The following is a 19,873-nucleotide window of genomic DNA, read 5'->3' on the forward strand; positions in this document are numbered from 1 at the left end:
CATGGAACTGGCTGAGCATTTCAGCCCGCTGAGCCTCCAGGTGCCAGTATCTGTCCTGGCACTCCTGCAAGTCTTCCGTCTGCTTGGAAAGCCTATGCTCATAGTCCTCAGTGCGGTTCTTCTACTGAGCCTCCTTCTCAGTCAGATCCAATTTGAAGTGATCCAACTGTTTTGCCAAATCTATCTCATGGTGACTGCTTAGCTGCAGCAATTGTTTCCTGTTGGGGTCCTAAGGACCCCGGGTGAGCAGGTGAGGAGTGGTGAGTAGAGGCTGGCAAGGCCCCCCTCAACGTGCGTGACATCCAGTTGCCATGGCCACCCAGTCACACGATCACCTTGCCACGCCCGCCCACCCAGTCATTAGGAAGATTATATTAGTGGTCCGTGGGACTTAACATTATGAATTTGGTGGTCCCTGAGGTCCAAAAGGTTGGTGACCCTTGCTTTAGTACTTGTTCAGGCAGTCACCATGAGTTTGTAAAAAGTTAACTTGAAAATTAACACATACACACTGTTAGATACTCCCCTCTCTAGTTGTTGCAAGGACAATAGTAGTTTCCAGTCAGGTCCTCTCTTTTCAGGTGGGAACAGAGAGAGACCTGATTGGCTGAAGCACTGGCCAGCTCCCCTTTAGAAAGGGAGCTACCAGACCTCTCACTCAGTGGATGCCTCAGTGGATGCCTGCCCTATTTGGTAAATGTACTTTACCAAATAAAGAGCTGCTGTTACCTTAGCCTTTTGTGTCTTTCATTACCCAATCTAACACTGGCGACGAAGGTGGGATTGGAAGGTAATTAGGCAGACAAAAGAGCAAAACTCACTAACAAAGAGCTCGGTCACAAGGCAGTGATTCCACCCGGAGCGCAGGAAGGCATCAACTGGCCATTACGAACCCAGAGAGAGTCACGATGGCCACCTATGCCCAACCACCTCCGTTCAACCCAGCATCAGACAACTGGGACAGTTATCTGCTGCAGTTCGAGATTTTCTTGGAGGCGAACGATCTCAGTGGCATTCCGGAACCCCGGAAAAAGAATCTGTTCCTGGCTTACTGTGGCCTCAAAGTTCTAGAGACCGCCAAGAACCTCTCTGCGCCGATGCCGCTACACGCCGTTTCCTGGACCACCCTCCAGCAAACGTTGAAGACGCACTACGCTCCAAAGCCATCCAAGTATGTTCGGCGCTATCACTTCAACATGAGGAATGGCGAGACAATAAACGAGTACATCGCCGCGCTCCGGAAAGCCGCAGCCCGTTGCGAGATCTGCGAGCTGGACAACGTCATCTTGGACCGGATCATCATGGGGGTCCAAGACTGGAGCCTACAGGCAAGACTGCTGGGCGAGAAGCAACCTCTCCCTCCAGGTCACTCTCGACGAGGCAAGAGCAGCTGAGTCAGCGCAGAAGTCCGTCAAGACCCTCCAGCGCCTCCACACACCCACTGAGTCAACCAAGAGTTCCCGCGTCCACCATGAGACCGTCGAGCAGGAAAGCTCTAAAAGTGACGAAGAGAGCAGCCACCGCATGCGCAGTACCAACGCAGCACCAACGCGAAACTTCAAGTCGCCCAGCCTGCCCTGTGCCAGTTGCAGAGGCAACCACGCAAGAGCAACCTGCCGGTTCCAGGACGTGACGTGCCAGCGATGCGAGCGGAGGGGACAGAGTGTGCCGCAGCGAGTTCCCGGCGACAATCGGTCACCCCGAGAAAGCAGAGAAGGGGGCAAACCAAAGTCAACATCCCAGCCAGAGACACCCCCGACGGTCAGAAGCCGACGACCAAGTGGCCAACCTCACCGCATCCCCCAGGAACACCAGAGCCACCACCCGAAACCGAAGGTCATGGTCCCGGTAAGGCACATCTGAATCAGCCGCCCCAGGAAGCTGAAAGTCACAATGTTCGTCGAGGGTGCCCCCTGCGAGATGGAGATAGACACCGGGTCATCTGTCATGATCTCATGGGCAGTGCTGAAACGGACGATCCCCACGATGTGGAAGGAGAACCTCAAGAGCCCCGATGTCCACCTCTGCGACTATCAGGGAAACCTGGTTCCCCTCATGGGGCAAGGCACGTTCACCGTCCGCTACAAGTGGATCACCAAGAAGCTGCAGGCGATTGTGGTGTGGGACAACCTCCAGAGCCTTTTCGGACTAGACTGGTTTCAGGCTCTAGGGATGGCCGTGGCCGAAGTCAACACCCTAGACGAAGCAGGCCAAGCACCAACTGCTGCGGAATGCCGCAGAAACCATTTATAGAGAATTCAAGGACGTTTTTGCCTCCGGTCTGGGTGAGTACAAGGGGGACCCCATATCATTTACCCTAAACCCCAATGTGGCCCCAATTCGGCTCAAACCCAGGAGAGTGCCTTTCGCCCTCTGACTGAAAATTGACAAAGAAATAGACAAACTGGTGAGCCAGGGGATCCTCAAACCAGTCGATCACACCCGCTGGGAAATGCCAATAGTGACTCCGGTCAAGCCTGACGGGTCTATCAGATTGTGTGCCAATTACAAATGCACAATCAACAAGGGGTTGCAGCAAAGTGCGTACCCCGTACCCGTAGTTCAACATCTGTTGCATTCCCTCGGCCCGGGGAAAATATTTGCAAAACTGGACTTGGCGCAGGCATACCAGCAGCTGCCAGTAGATGGCGCTACCGTGGAGGCCCAGACCATTGTAACACACAGGAGGGCGTTCAAGTGCAACCGCCTACAATTCGGAGTTAATATCGCCCTGGGGCTGTTCCAAAGCATCATGGAACGACTGTTGCAGGGGATACCAGGAGTCGTCCCCTATTTTCCCTTTAAAAAGGGAGCTGCCAGACCTCTCACTCAGTGGATGCCTGTACTTGACCAAATAAAGAGCTGCTGTTATCTTAGCCTTTTGTGCCTTTCATTACCCAATCTAACACACACCAAATTATTTAGCAGTGGAACTTGTAAAACCAGATCCAGTGCATAATAATCCATACCGCAAGGTTAACTTAATTAATTCCATGAGGCACTGGATTTAAAATAAGCATTCTTTGAGAGATACAGCTATGCAATATTTGGCAGTGTTATAAAACTAGCAGCTTGCCAATGTCTTCTTTGAAGATTCTTTATGAATTATCAATCTAGCCAACATCCTACCTTTCCTAGATAATCCCCCCAAGTACTAATTATCAAAGCATAAGTCGAACTCTTGTGCAGTTTGAATCCTGGTAGACAATCCATGGAATTGCTTCTGAACTCTCTGCTGAGTTGAAGTCCTACCCGCTTAATCCTGAACTGCCAAATAACTAGCATGAATTTTGTTACTCTCACTACAGATGCATTCCTGCCTTTAAGAAGACACTGGCAATCAGTTGGGCTCCTTGCAAGGTAATAGAGGGGCAAGCCTAACATATTTTATACACTTTGAGGGTGCTGAAAGTAGTATCCAAGCTAGAGGAAAATGCAGATATTTAAAAAGATTTTTCAAAAGACAATTGGAATTAATGGGCAAGAGATACCTTGGAGACAATCTCATGGCAGAAAAAAATACGTTGCTAGGGCATCCTTTGCTACTGTAAATGAAAGTGGAAAAGTCTCTTAAAGGCTCAGAATATTTCTTGCTCTATGGAATGAGATCCATCAAAATATCCATAAAGCTTTCATCCTAATAATGTTCCAGAAATCCTTAAATAAGAGATCAAGGATCCCACAGTCTTTAAATGAGTTGCTCAGTTACCACAGGCTCTTACCACACTTTTGGCAGTGTTTAAAGTTGGTAAAGGTCTTTTTAATTATGCTGAATGTTTTCCAGCAGTGTTAAAACTGAAGGGGAAAAAAAATCAGAATATTGCAGTCAGCTCAAAACTTATAGTATCTAAAGATTTTAGTTTGTCACTATACTCAGTGGACAAGAGCCATTTAATCCAATGCCAACAATTGTTATACCTATTATATAAACAAAAACATATGGGTGTGGCAAGATTTTAAAAGGCCATGAAATACAATGCCTACAATGCCTCAAGACAGCATAGGTAGTTGTCAACTTACAAGCACAATTCTGGATCAATTTTTTCATTAATTTATAGAATTAAAAAAAAGCAAATTGTGGTACACAGGAGAAGGGAAGGGGAAGAGAAAAGTGAGGAAGCGGGGGAGAAAAAAAGGCATTGACTTCCGACTCCCTTTGTAGTAGTAGAATAAGGCATTAACTTTTTACTTTCCATAATAGTATAAACTAACTGTCTGAATTTGGATGGGAATGTTGCCATGGTTATAAATGTAAAAAATGGTCATAAGTCAGTTTTTCAGTGATGTTGTAATTTTGAATGGTCACCAAATGAACTGTTGTAAGTTGAGGACAACCTGTAGTGATATATCTGTTCCAAAGGCTGCAGCTCAAGGGTTGATCACAACCTAAATTTCTGGAACAAGCCTGTAAAGGAGGACATAACATAACTTTCTATGAACGGGAGTTTTCCAATATATTGAACTATAATTGCCATCACCCAAGTCATCATGGTTACGCTCATTCTGACTAGAGCACACTACATACAATGCAGTAAAGATAAAAGTTTGAAAATTCAGGTTGGAAAACCTGAATTTTCATAGCAACCCACCCCAATTTTAGTTTTCCATTAGCTTCATGATTAGATATTGGGGGTGGGTGGGTTATAAAAAGATCTTTTAAACTGAACTTGATACCTGGTGATTTTATATTATTGCTCATGTTGCTTCTTGTGGCATTCGTCATGGCCTTCTTACCATATTTCTTTTTTCAACTATCCAGTCTGGCCTGCAATCTTGGCCCCTCACCCAGTTACTCTCTTCCATGTCAAGGCTGTTTAGCTTCGTGATCTAGGGAAAGCCATTCTGGTGCTGTGTTGTGTTGAAGTAGTGTAGGAAGTTAAAACCAACCCCTCTCCTAGAAAAATGAAATATCCTGGGAAATATTGAAAAGGCAGAATATTATATTTCCCCGGATCACAAAAGGAGAAACATATTTTAGGAAGGAAACAGACTCACTCTTAATAGCCCCAACATTTATCAATAGGCCATTAAAAAGCCTGGGCCAGTCTATTCTACATAACAGTGATCTCCCCCTTTCGGCTCCAGGATGATGGGATTAAGGCATGACAGTATTAGCCATTTACCCATCTCACCACAGGGCATCTGGGAAGAAGCAATGCTCAACCAAACTTGGACTGAAAAATGCAGTCTAGAGAGTTTTCCCTGCATGGTCCCATGTGAGTCTGAGAACCAATCAGAATACATATTTTACACAGGAACAGGAAATAGAGAGGTGGGGCGGAACAGAGAATATAAAAAACTCAGGAACTCTCAGCAAGCCTCTTTTTTTTTTCTTCACCCAATATCTTGAAGCATGTGATCACCTTTTTCCCCAGGACCTCAAACCTTGCGGTCCTGTCTATCATTAAAATCATTTTTACAAGCATTTTCGGTGTCTTTTTCCCCACTTGGAACTTAACCCAGAAGGTCATTTCTTCCAACAGTAGGAGCATAGGTTAGCAGCCTCTTGATGAGTCATGCAAATATTTAGCCTTGCGTAAAGTCACATCTTGGACCAACGTCAGGCGATATTAATTCCTTCAATCTACCACTACTTCCCGGTTTTAGTCTCTGGTTTTTCCAGTTTTATGCTAATTTCATTCATAACTCTCCTTGTGGGGGCTTCTTCTTCTCCATCTCTCTGGCTTCCTACTTAAGTCGTCCAGCACGGCTCATCCCTCTCTTTCTAAACATTACTCCTCTGAGGAGAGAGCCACTTCGGGAAACCTCAAGAAGGAGGCTGGCGGGTGGTCCTCCCCGTTTCCACCTCGGAGAGAGATTTGCCTTGCTCCTTGATCACAGCATGAATCACCCGACCTCGGTCCATCTATTCCAGGGCTGAGCTTGGAGTGTCGCCCAGCAGGAGGAGGAGGGAGGGAGGAAACAAGGATTTCAATAAAGAGGCGCGCGAGGGTTCCGAAGAGAGCCAGCGTTGTTTGGGGCTCGCTCGCGGGTGTCTGGGTTGCTTTTGGCTGCGAACCATGGCTAGCCCTTGCGTCTTCTTGATGTGCTCGCTGCTGCTGCTGCTGCTACTCCTAGAAAGAGCGCGTGCCCAGCTGACCCCACTGACAGGTGATCCATGTGGGGAGCCTCTCGCCTTCGCTCTCTTGAAAGGAAATGGAAAAAGAGGGGTCGCTGCGCTCAAGCTGGATTTCGCTCTTCCCCCGGGAATCTGAACGGAGTTCTCGCTAGATAAGTGTCCCTTTGCCAAGCCGCTTCGAGTGCTTCCCTCTTGCTGCCCACGGCGGAGCTTAGACTGTAGGACCGCGGGTTTAGGTTTGCTCCGGTGGGATACCCGTGCTCCAATTATCTTCCCTAAAATTAGGCTTCAAGAAAGAACACGCGTACTCTTTTAGAATACTAAATGCTCAGCAGCATTTAGTGATTTTCCAGCTTTTTCAGGCTCTATAGTGCTATACTAAAAGGAAGTTTTCACTTTTTCCTCTATTTTTCCCCCTTTTTCCATGAGCCAGGGCATTCCTCTGAATTATTAACTAATTATTTCTTGATTGTTGGTGGCAATCAAAGTTTATGTATGCACCTAAGGATTAGCCCTCATTCTCGCCCATCACTTGTAGAAGGAGTAGCAAAATATCAAATTCTTGGAGGAGTGATAATGCAACCGATTCAATTCACCAAACAAACATGCTCAGATTAATAGACTGAAATTAAGTGAGTTTTAAATTAAATTTTAAATTAAATTAGTTTTGAGAAACTAATGAATGAGCAGGGCATATTTTCTTCCAGAAATGTTTTGGAATCAGGTGCAAAGGCTGAATAAAAAAAGTCTCAAGGAAATGCCTTCTTTCTCTTTTTTTTCTGATTGAGGATGATATTTTTTTAAATTTTTATTATTTGAAATCTAGTTGTTATGCTGCTAATGAAGTGTTTGTAACATTTGGATTTTAAAGCATATTTTTAAAAAATTTCTTAATTGTGTTTTATTCTCAAGTTCTAAGATTTGTCTCGCTTATTTTTTCTCTTTTTCTGGCAGGGATTAGAGATATCTGCTTGCAGCCACCCCTTGAAGGACCTTGTCGGGCCATACATTACAGGTGGTATTATGATAGATACTCACAAACCTGCGAGGAATTTACATATGGGGGCTGCCAAGGGAACAACAACAATTTCTTAGATTTTACAGACTGTTCAGAAACATGCAAATGGATCAAAAGTACGTTATTATTAAAATTTCAGTTCTCAAAGCAAGTGTGGATTTAATTAGATAAATTGTTATTATTGAAAAGTTTCTTTTGTTTACTTTTATAATTCATGTTTAATTTATTAATCTGGTTGATAAAAAAAATAAATCCATGTTTGAAACCTTATATGTATTATCCTACAATTAAGTTACCTTGATTAGGAATTAACAGTTAAATGTGTTTTATAAAGTTTACATGCATATCTTAAGATGCTTAGACTATTTTATTCAGACTTATTGAGTTGTTTAGTCTTTTGATAAATAAATTGTTATTCAAGCCATTGTGTGATTTCCTAAAATCTCTAGTAATTGTATGATCTAGGCTTGTTTGCCATATGCTGTTCTAACCTAGGCTTCCCAAGAGCATGAAGCAAACTCCTTGACTAAAAAACCTTTTATTAATTTACTGTGGATTCTGTTCATTCACATCCAGAAAAGTCTTTTGAGGGAGGATTTACAGTCACAGACCTTATCAGGCATGGAGAGCTGACAGGCCGATATCTGCAAAGCTTGGCAAGGAGTTTCAGAGAGTCACAAACCAATTAAATGAACTAATGTCTCCTGCAAACTCCCCTTTCACTCCTCTTTTATTTCCTCTGGGAGGGGGCAATTCATCGCCTTGGCCTTACTCCCAAATCAACCCCCTTAGCTGTTCCCTTCGTGTGGCAACTCTGCACATGCGCACACTGGGAAAGGTTCAGCTGTTTGTCTGCCTCACTGATGTCTGACCCTGAAGCCAACTGATAACTGGCATACGGCTCTGGCCCTTTTTCTGCTTCCAACACAGAGCTCTCATTAGAGCTTTCCTCAGACTCCAGGACTTGCCCATGTTTCTCCCCATCCTCCTCACTATCCGAATCTGCTGCCAGCTCTGCTGGCCGCTGGCGGGCCACAACACATGCATCAATCCAGTTTCCCCTACTTCACTTTCCTTCAGTTTTCTTAGACTGCAGCATCTATAGTTGATAAGTTCAACAGAATCAAAAACTAGTAAGTCAGCCAATAAGAGAAAATAAATATCTTCTCTTCTGGATTTACGTTAGACGACAGGGCCCACATTTTACTCAGCCTTAATGACAGAAGCATGCTTATTATGCACTGGAATAAACTTTTCCCAAAGCTGAAAATGTTGTTCATCTTTCTCTTGTGCCATCACTGCTATGTCCCATACATTTTTAAAACATGCCCAACCATCTCCCTACTTACTTCTGATATTAAGAAAGATTCGTACTTCTGTTCTGGTGTAAACTGTGAGAAGAAAAAACAAAGATGATCAATGGTAGGAGTTGTGAAGGAAGACCAAAGAAGCATATATAACTTAGAGAAGAGGAGCAAAATGGAAATTTGAGCATACTTTTTAAGTATCTGAGATTGGCACCTGAGAAAGGATTTCTTTAGTGACAAACTTAGCAGGACAAGATGTAATGAAACAGTAAGGATCAACAGTTAGGATAGAGTGCTCAGTAATCAAGTCAGTTATTCAGAAAACTGAGTGGGTTGTTTTGCCATGTGAATCTGTTGGGAATGAACATGGACATGAAACATGTTATTTTATTTCTTTAAAAAAATGATGCTTAAATTTTTCAGCTAATAGGAAGGTAGGGTTGAGGAAGCAACAGGTTACAGTGACTAGTGACTAATTGCACACCGATGTTCTTTGGATTTCCTAGATTACTAATTAAGTTCTACACCAGACTTAAAAGTTCATAGGGCTGATTTAATGTTCAATATCTTCCTTGGGTTTGTTTTTATTTTAGAAGTGCCAAAAATATGCAGGCTGGAAAATGACCCAGGAATATGCCGAAGTAACATTGTAAGATATTTCTTTAACCTCAGAACGATGAGATGTGAAAAGTTTTATTATGGAGGATGTTTTGGAAACGAAAACCGATTTGACAGCCCAGCCACCTGCATGGACTTCTGTTTGCCAAGAAGAAGTAATTAACATTTTATTACTAATAAAATAAAAGGAAGACAACAATATAGGAAGTGTAAGAAGAGCCAGACAGCAGAATTTATTCCCTTAACTTTATCTTTGTATGTGACTTGCTCTGACCATTCAAAAGGTTTCTATAGTAAATAAGATAATAAAAGTATGGTAGGATTCAGCCAATTCGCACCGGGAGAACCAGTTGTTAACCTTCTAAGCAGTTTGGACAACCGGTTGTTGGAAGAAATCTTATTTTGTTTTTTCCCCACTTTACGGGGCTAATGGTGTCAGGAAGGCAGGAAGGAAACATTCTGGTGTTGTTTCTGGCCTAATATTTATTGCCCTGCTCACAGAAACTGCCTCTCCGGTTAACCCTTATTACATTGTAACAGCTAAGGCGAAGCGCCAATGATGTGAATGATGTTGAGTTGGCCACGCCCACCCAGTCACATGACCACCGAGGCCCGCCTACCCAGCTGGTCATTAGGGCAGAGAACCGGTTGTTAAATTATTTGAATCCCACCACTGGGTATATTGTTTCCTTCATCTCTGTTGACATTTTGAATGATAATATAATGTATCTCTCCGAACAGCCTCTTTTCTAAATTTAGCCCTTTCTTCTGTTATCTCAAACAAATCCTGTCTTATATCTTTTGAGAATGAGATAAACAAAATTGTTTCTTCTTGCAACTAAAGTGAGAGATGCTTTAACTATGCTTTAACCCAACACTTTTGGGGTTTGAATGGGGAAGATCTGTGACATTAGTTGTTCACACCTTGGCAAATAGAAATGGTTTTCATAAGAGGAAAAGGATGTTTCCATATCTGATTCTGCTATATATCAGCTGATGCTGTCAAAGTCACCTATCAATACTTGTAAATAAGTCTGTCCCATCCACTTGTTATCTTTTGAAAACATTGTGCTTTATTTTTGCCTTGAGAAATTTTGAAGCAGTAGTCTATTTCTTTTTTATATATATAAAGGTTTTTTATTTTTTCATTTTCATAATATATAACCACACGTATACTATTACATAACCAATATCATATGTTATTACATGTTTACATCAATTCGTCTTACCATCAACTCCCAAAAACAATTATTGGCTCTTCTGCTCCTTCTACCTCTTGCTGGTTATGGTTGCTCAAAATATCTTAATTGGAACAAACTTGCATATACCCAAACTCTGGTATGTTTCTCTTTGCCTCCTGCTTTTCCACGTTCTGATTTATTGCAATTGGTTAATTAAATCTTCCTGCTCAGAGTTTCGCTCTCCATTCACAGGCAAGATTAGGTTATCGGTGAGAAAATAGTGCTTTTTTTCTAGATTTTTTCCTTTAATTACATTCCACCTCTCATTAATTGGAGTTGCTTAAGATATGTTAGTTAGAAGAAATTCGAATGAAGCAAATCTCCTCAGTATGTTTTGGTTTCCATTGCAACCTCCTAGTCTCTTTTATAAACACAATATTTTCAATTCGAAAACCAAATTTAGAGTTTGTATTTGAGTGGGTTTATCACTTCTCTACTTTCTCCTTTTCTGTCCAAATTATTTCAAGCAAATGGCTCTTTTTTGGGCTAGTGTTTCAACCTTCCATTTTCCCCCTTCTTTCTTTCTTTTTTGCCAAAATCCAGATCTGTTCATTAATATTATTTATGCTCTGAAGGTTCTTTGCCTTTTCCAAGTTCTGATTTATAACTGTTGGTTAATTAGATCTTCTTATCAGGCTTTCATCTCGTCCTGCATGTTCCTGCTCGGTAGCTTTGGCCGGAAGCCAGCTTCTTGTGCAGCAATGTTGCCTTGCTGTCGCCCTGACTCAGATTCAGAGAGCAAATCTCCGACCTACGAGGGACCTGTTGCATTCCCTCTGGGTCTGATGAAACGCTGCCTTCTTCACACACACACACACACACACACACACACACGGGGGTTACGTTCCAAAAAAGGATCTTGGAATTGGTTTGTCAGACAGAGTTCATGTGAGACTCTTCAGACCTCACATCCCCCTCGTCTGTCCAGCTGGAGAACTTCCGGTCAAATGCAGTAGTCTATTATCTTGAAGTTAAAGGCTATTAATGATTTCTCTTTCTAAGAACAAATCAACTTCTATCTGCTTCTAGTCTTATCCTGAGTTGGTTTTGACCCATATTATAAGTGCTAAATGAACTGGAAGCCAATCTTTGGAAATATCTATTCAGCCTATCATTTTAGCTGTTCCAAAAAATCCCCGATTTTTAAAAATTTTATGTCTGACATTCTGGTTTATAAAATAAACATACTGCTTTTCACGAAAGTTAAAGGAAGAATAGGGAAAAGATGTTTCACAAAAGGCAAAGAAAGCATATCTTCAGAGTATTAAAGAACAATTAATCAATTGTAAGTGCTCTAACACTGGAGGTTTTAAAGAAGAGATTGGACAATCATTTATCTGAAATAGTATAGGGTCTCCTGCTTGAACAGAGGGTTGGATTAGAAGACCTCAAAGGTCCCTTCCAACTCTGTTATTCTGTTAAGCAGATGTATTCTTTGCAGGGCTAATTAATGGCTGCTTAAAAGGTTTTTGAGTATGGATTTGAGTTGCCTATATGAGTATATGCACAGATATTCAATCTTGTATTCAGTTTGGTTTCCTAGCAGTACCAAAAGAAGCATATCTATGTACATGTATATGTGTATGCAAACAAATACAAGTTCTAAAACATCTAGCAAAGATTATGACTTCTTTAACAATTATGTGAGACATTGTTTTAATTTCACTGATGTGATTTGTAAATCACCTCTTTGGAATGTTTGCACAGCTGAATTTTTACCACTAGCATTACATTTCTCCCTCATATTTTCAGATATTTCTAGCAAATGAACTGTATTGAATTTACTTTTTTTTTATTTGGAGGTACATCTGAAATGTCTTTCCATATAAACTATCAGGAAGAATAGAAATTTCAACTATTTCACCTTCCCAAGAGAGTTCATGGTATTCTGTTGCTAGAAAAAAATGTCTTAACTAGTTACTACTTTTTTCAGAACAAAAGCGAGATTGGGAGATGTATATGAGGTGTGTTTCCTTGAATTACATGAATGACTGGAATCACTGTACATACTTTGATTTATATGAGGTGCTTAACCTTATAGCAGTTGCAAAGTTGTAACTGAACTTTGCACGGCTGAAGGGAAGTTCCTCCCTTTCTGTAGCACGGAAATGTCCCATCTGAATGCAAAAGAACAGTGAGACAAGATTTCAATTGCAGATTTAGTCAAATTTATTGCACTGATGTTTACGGTTAGTTAATTAACAAAAAAAGATTTTTTAAAAAATTGCTCATGTCCAAAATGGGCGTTGTTGTTTTAATTCCATATTTAAAGCATGTCATATACTAATGACATTTTTTTTTCTTTTAAAGCTGCTCCTTCATTCTGTTACAGTCCAAAAGAAGAAGGCTCATGTTCTGCTTCAGTCTCTCGCTTTTATTACAATACTAGGACAAAAACATGTGAGAGATTCACCTACACTGGCTGTGGTGGAAACAATAACAACTTTTTCACGGAAAAATCCTGTCTCAGGACCTGCAGGAGAAGTAGGTGTCTTTCCTATTGCTTTGGCGCAGGGTGTGTGTGTGTGGAGGCCAGGTGATGGCCACATCTGACCCTAGGTTCAGCTTAATTTTTCCAATAAGCAACCAAATTGGAAGATCATTTAAAAGCAATTTTTCAGAGTTCTTTAATAAAGCGGAATCTCCCAATGACATGGAGGGTGGGGAACATGGAAAAATAGCCTACTTTTAATATTTGCACAATAGAGAACTTCAAAGTAAAAGTTGATTGATTTAGAAATAATAATCTGCCCAGTTACATCATAAGAATTGACCCACCCGATAATTTGCATAAGCCATAGAAAACAGCACTGTATTGGGAATAAAAAAGAAACATTTGTAAGAGAAAAATGTCAGAATGGGTATGGCTCAGATATATTCTATGCTTTCTAACGCTGGGCCTGAATATTTGTTTTATTCATGGAGGCCTGCGAAAAGCTGAAAACAACGCTTTTATCTGCAAGACATTGAATGTTTTGCTGTTATTTCTGGTTTCTAAAAGTGAGGCTTTACTTGAAAGTTAAGGTTTATGGCAAATTATTGGCAGTACATTTGGAAAATAAAATTTTAAATACAAGAAAACCCATGCTAGTTAGCCAGTGCAACAATACTATAAAAAAATGTTTCAAGTGTTATAAAGTCCATACTGTGTGGCTCTCACAGGGCAGTGTCAAAAAGCAGAGTGTAAGGTTTTCTGTCAATATTCATAAAATATTCATTGGACATGAATCTGTTATAGCATAGGTCAGTGATGGCGAACCTTTTTTGGATCACGTGCCATAAGTGGGGGGAGCGCAGGGAGGGTCGTGTGCAGGCGTGCCGCACCCATAATGCAATGCGCGACCCCCCCAGTGCACATGCGCACACTGCAGGCGCGACACCCCCATTTTTGCATGCTTTTTTCATCCTCCCCAGGCTCCAGAGGCTTTATAGGAGCATGGGGAGGGCGAAAACAGCCTCCCCTGCCCCCCAGGAAGCCTTCCAGAGACTTCAGGGATCTTCAGGAGGCTTCCCTGAAGCCTCTGAAACAGTCAAAACGACCCTCCGAGCAAACAGAAGTCACTTCCGGTTTGCTCGGAGGGTCGTTTTAAGCGCTCCGAAGGCTTTAGAGACCTTCAAGAGGCTTCCCTGAAGCCTTCGGAATGCTCAAAACAACCCTCCGAGCAAACCGGAAGTGACTTCCTGAACTTCTGGTTTGCCCGTAGGGCCGTTTTTTTGCACTCTGGAGGCTTCAGGGAAGCTCATGAAGCCTCCAGAGGGCTCCCGGGGTAGGGGCGGAGGGCTCTTTTCGCCCTCCCCAGGCTCCTATAAAGCCTCTGGAGCCTGGGGAATGCGAAAAATGGCTTTTAAAAAGGGTGAACTCAGCTGGCCAGCACGCGCATGTGCGCTGGCCAGCTGACAGGGCAGCGCCTTGCGTGCCCTGACAAATTGTTCCGCGTGCCACCTGTGGCACGCGTGCCATAGGTTCGCCATCACTGGCATAGCTGATCAATATGCTTTTCCTTCAGGCAGGCTAAATGAATCTGATTTTCTAACACTTCCTTCTCCCCATGTAGGATGTTGGGACTATTAAGAAAGGTGAGGGGTATTGAAGGAAATAAAGTGTAAAGAATTGTAACACAGCTGAAATATCTGTGCTTTTATAAAGGACTACCTTGAAACTAGACACCAAGAAAATATTTGGGTGGTTTAGTAGTTCAAAATGGAAAAATGTAAAATTAGAAAGTCTCCTAGACTTTGCTAATATTACAAAATTATTTTGATGATATAAGACAGTGAGGGCGAACCTTTTTGTAAAGGCGTGCCAAAATTGTGCATGTGCGTGCTATCGTGCGCGCATGCCCACACCCACAATTCAATGCACCCCACCCACCTGCACATGCACGCGTGACACCCCCCATATGGGGGGGGGTCACCCTGCCCAGACTCCGGAGGCTTTACTGAAGCTTGGGGAGAGTGAAAAGGGCTCCCTCAGCCCCCGGAGATCCTCCAGAAGCTGGAAACAGATCGTTTCCAAACTTCTGATGGGCCTGTTGAGCCCATTTTTCAAACTCCCAGGGCTCCGAATACTTTCCTGAAGCCTGGGGAAGGCAAAAAATAGGCCTAACAGACAAACTGCAAGTTTGGAAATAATCCATTTCCTTCTAGAGGGCCTCCGGGAGGGTTGGGGGGAGTAGTTTTTGCCCTCCTCAGGCTTCAGGAAAGCCTACAGAGCCTGTGGAGGATAAAAAACAGGCCCAATGGGCCAACTGGAAGTTCAAACATTTGACTGTCCTGTTTTTTTCACCCTCCCCAGGCTCCGGAAGTTTTCTTGAAGCCTAGGGAGGGTGAAAAATGGCTTCCCCTGGCCCTCCAGAAGGCCGAAAATCAGTTGGCTCACATGCCGGCAAATATGGCTCCGCATGCCATCTGTGGCACATGTGCCATAGGTTTGTCTTCACGGGTATAAGAGTTACTTTGAAATAATTTTGAAGAGGAAGAAAGGTGTGGTTCAAACGCTTTTAAACACTGACACTAGTGCAATGACAAGTGTGCAAATTGAAAGCTCCCAATAAATTTGTTCTGCATTTTGCTTGTCTAAGCCAGTTCTTGGCTTGTCCAGGCAGAATGGGAGTGAGTTGTAATAGTGATCTTGGTTTTAACACTGTTAATCTCCCCTACTTGGGTAAGTCATCTGAAATTGCTTATGATCACTCAGAGACGTTCTGACCAACATTTTAACATCTAAATTAATGGGATCAAATTATCTCTGAAAATGACTCAATCTGTATTTTATTCTCAATAGGAACAAGGAAGCAATTTTTGTTGACCAAAGAACTGGATGAATACAAAAATCTCTCCAGCAAATGAATGCTGCACAGTTTCCTAAACCTGAGAATCTGAACTATTTGAATTTACTGGAAGCTATAATTTATTACCTTATTATATACAGAAAATATTATGAACATTTCTGAAATATAGGAAATTACTATTGTGTAATTTTAATTCATTATAATACCATTGAAGGCACATTATACAATTATAGACTCTTCTTTCCTTTTTTGTAATCCTTCCGTAGTTGCTATTGATTATCCATCTGGATTCAAGTAGTCTCGCATGATTGCTGTTCTGTTTGGAGAGGGTAAAAGAGCCCCCCCCCCCAAAATGCATTTCTAGTCTTGAAGGCAGCTGTGCTATCATGAAGCCTGAGGAGCTAACTTAACTGCTGATCAGGTCTGGTGGGATGAGATGTCAAGACAGTAATCCCACTGGCCAAATTTGATATAAAGGTATTGAGGACTAGAGCAGGGGTGGGTTTCAATTTTTTTTTAGTACTGGTTATGTGGGCGTGGCTTATTTTGTGGGCATGGCTTGACAAATTTATGTTTCAACCCTGCTCATGGGTAAACTGCAGATTAGAGGCAGGCTGCAGATCCTGGCATGCTCACTTGGCTGCTCCCCACCCCCCCGGAGTTTGCAGGCAGCAAATAAAACTGCCGCCTCCTGCCTACGTGCATTGAGGAGGCAGAGAGGCTCGATCCCATTTAGGAGGTGGTGGATGTGAAGCCTCGGGCTCCCTGAGCAGTCCATGCTGCTTACCTATGTGTAGGCACTAGGAGGCAGTTGTGTGGATGCATGTGGCGAAGATGAGGCAGGGCGAGCGTCAGAGCGAGTTGGTTCAGCGATGTGGCCAGTCAGCCATCACTACTGATTCAGTGACCCACGCCGAATTACCACTACTGGTTCTCCTGAACCAGTCTGAACTGAGAGCAACCCACTTCTGGACTAGAGGCCTGGGATCACACCCATCATCTCAGATGTTTGTAGTAGTCACGCTTTAGTCAATGATGCTGTTGAGACTCTATTTCAGTGCCTGGAGGCTGCTATGGGATGGCTGCAGAGGCTCACATTCAAATCATGAAGATCGAAGAAGTGTGCATTCATGAAATCTGCATTTCTGAGTACTTTCCAACTTTAACTCTTAATGGTATAGCACTTCCCTGGACAAAAATAGGGTGTGATTTGGGGGTTCTCCTTGATTCACAAATCTTGCTGGAAGAGCGGGTAACAGCTGTCTTTGGCAAAGATCCATCTTTTATGCTAATTATACCCCTTTCTGGATTGGGAGGCTCCACTGATGGTCATTCATGCCATAGTTGAACTTGTCATCATCAGCAATTCACTTGTGTCTGACCCTCAGCCACTGTAAGGATCAGCATTCTCCATGCCCTTCTGTCTCGCACCATCTCCTTCAGATCCACCATGGTCATCTCAATGTCATTCTGCAGAGTGTCCAAACAGCTGATATTACAGTGACTACTACTCCTTTTTCTGCTGATTGAAAATAGTTGAACTAATGTTGAACTATTGTTCATTATATTATCAACGGTTGAACTACTGCAATGTACCCTTTGTACCCACCTTTGAAAAAACTAGCAAGCTATACCTGGTTCAGAATGAGGTCCTCTGAGTGCTTCTGTGCACACTATAATTCACCTAGATAACATCTCTGTTTCATGAGATGCAGAAGTAGCCAGTCAGCTTCCAAGGAGGATTGTCATCTAGAAAGCTTTTCTTGCTCAGGAGCTGGTTACTTGCTGGACTGGCTGTTCAGTTATGTCTTCCTGTTCTATCATATCTTGTGGAGTAATATATGCCTGATTCCCATTGTTCAAATTATGGTGCCTTGTTGAATCCTGCAGACAAGCCTTTTTCAGGGACAGCCATGTCTTACAAATAGAAGGCTAGCAAACCTATGTAACCTAAACCCTTTTGTCATTTAGGAAATTCCTTCAAAAGGAGCTTCTTCAGCAAGTCCTGAAACAGAGTGATTTGTGATTGTGCTGATACCTGAATTTGATAATCTGATAATTCTTGGGGTTTCTTCTATAAAAATAGTAATTAGTAGTATTTTTCTTGTTAATTATTTTTCTACTTATTTATTCTTTTACTATGTTGTATGATTCCTAGAGTGGTCTGGGCAAATGAAATGGCTTATAAATTGAACATATAAAACATGTTTTTTAAAAATATAACTAGAATTTGAACCAAATAAAGTTAAAAGAGAGCTGGTGGGGGTGGGGGAGAATTAAGTGTGTTTTAAGAAAGCCAACGAATCCAGGTCAGGGATGAAATTCAGCAGGTTCTGACAGGTTCTGGAGAACCAGTAGCAGAAATTTTGAGTAGTTCGAAGAACCAGCAAATACCACTTCTGGCTGGCCCCAAGTGGGGTGGGAAAGGGGATTTTGCAGTATCCTCCCCCTGCCACACCCACCAAGCCACACCCACAAAACCAATAGTAAAAAAAAATGAATTTTACCACTGATCCAGGTGTTGGAAAAATCTGGGAAGACCCAAGTTTAGCTCATCCAATCATAGGCCTCAATAAGTAAATTGGGACACTGGATTAAGAGCTATAGACCAGACAACCACCATGCAAAATGTATTTCAGCCCACAGAAGCCAAAGGGATGTGGGAAACATCCCAAAATGAATTCTTCAGTTCTCTGAAAGGATAAGTAAAGGAAGGGAGAAATGATTTCAAATTCACAAGATCCTGTTCATATAAACTTACAATAAAAGTAATCTCGATACCCAAATGGTGTGCGCTTCTTTTCTGGCTTACCTTGAACGGCTTACATACTGTATGAGGTTAAAATGAAGAAAATGCAGCAGAGCCTTGAGCTCTGAGAACAATATTATAAGAACAATATTATTATAACAAGATTATAAGAGCTGTGGTGGCACAGTGGTTAGAGTGCAGTACTGTAGGCTACTTCTGCTGATAACCAGCTGCCAGCAGTTTGGCAGATCAAATCCCAAAAGGCTCAAGGTTGACTCAGCCTTCCATCCTTCGGAGGTTGGTAAAATAAGGACCCAGATTGTTGGGGGCAATAGGCTGACTCTGTAAACTGCTTAGAGAGGGCTGTAAAGCACTGCAAAGTGCTTTTCAGTCTAAATGCTATTGCTAAATGTTATAAAGCAAAGAAATAAGAACACTTTTTTTTTGTTCTGGCAATAACCATATCCATTTCTAATTTGCCTTGTGCACTTTTAGCTTTCAGTGAACTCCACAAAACATTTGGGGTTACAGTTCCCGGTTCTTCCCAAAGTTCATATGGGCATGGGTAACAAAAAAACAATTCTACCTAGAACACGGTGTAAAACCTGCGGAGTTATGTGATATATTACAATGTTTTCTCCTACGCATGACGCATCTGCCCTAACGGGCCGCTAGTTTGATACCCTTCTCCTAGAATGTCATAGTTACTATCGGTATAATCATTATAAACAGTCCTACCCTTGTTTCCTGTCAGATCAGAGCTGGAAGAGAAAATATTGCTAGTTCTGACTAGCAACAGAACTGGGAAGAGCTAAAAATGGGGTTCATTAATCAAGCTAAGCCATTTAATGATATATTTGACCTTGACTTAGTAAGTTGTGTGAAATCATTCACTGTATTTTATTAATTTAACCACAGTTAAGCAAAAATGTGAATCTGATCAGTCTTCAGAAAATGCTTGCAGCTTTTTATGGATGTCAAAGATTCTTAGCTTTTGCTCATTCATGGCTTTTCCCAACTTTATAACAAATTAATGTAAATAGAATGACCGTTGACTTACCTGAACGGTCGTTCTCGGGGCACTGTGGGAGAGTCCAAGGATGGATTAACACAGCCTATCTGCCCAAGGACTGAGTTGATTTTTCCCCTGGTCACGCCTCCTTTGCCTCCTCAGGTTCAGTTTTTAAAATGAGGTTTAGACCGTCACAGGACGCCCAAGGTATCCTAAGTGCCCGGTACAGTCTTAGTTCCTTCCATCAACCCTGGGTGGGTCTTGGCCTTTCCCGCAGCGCCCCGAGAATGACCATTGAGGTAAGTCAATGGTCATTCTCCAGTGCGCTGCTTGGAGAGTCCAAGGATGGGACATACCCAAGCTATTGTGTCCCAGGGCAGGGAGTGTCACGACTGTCCGGAGCCTCGATAACTCTTTGCAAAACTCTTCTTCCAAAGGAGGCTTCTGCAGAGGCAAAGGTATCAATTTTGTAGCTTCAAATGAAAGCTGTGGGAGAAGCCCACGGAGCAGCCCTGCAAATGTCAATGATGGATGCTTGGGTCGCCCAAGCCACAGTCG

At 42.5% G+C, this 19,873-nt stretch overlaps 1 protein-coding gene across 1 annotated transcript; it reads left to right on the top strand.

The window, feature by feature from the left end:
• Window positions 1–5,550: 5,550 nt before the first annotated feature.
• On the top strand, window positions 5,551–18,340 carry TFPI2 (tissue factor pathway inhibitor 2). The gene is made up of 5 exons (XM_081970899.1): window positions 5,551–6,111; window positions 7,034–7,213; window positions 8,998–9,177; window positions 12,574–12,747; window positions 15,548–18,340. The coding sequence occupies exons 1-5, from the start codon at window positions 6,021–6,023 to the stop codon at window positions 15,610–15,612; spliced, it is 690 nt and encodes a 229-aa protein (XP_081827025.1). The 5' UTR covers window positions 5,551–6,020; the 3' UTR covers window positions 15,613–18,340.
• Window positions 18,341–19,873: the final 1,533 nt, after the last annotated feature.

Source organism: Natrix helvetica, assembly GCF_964273705.1.
Source record: "Natrix helvetica genome assembly, chromosome: Z".
Lineage (NCBI taxonomy): Eukaryota > Metazoa > Chordata > Lepidosauria > Squamata > Natricidae > Natrix > Natrix helvetica.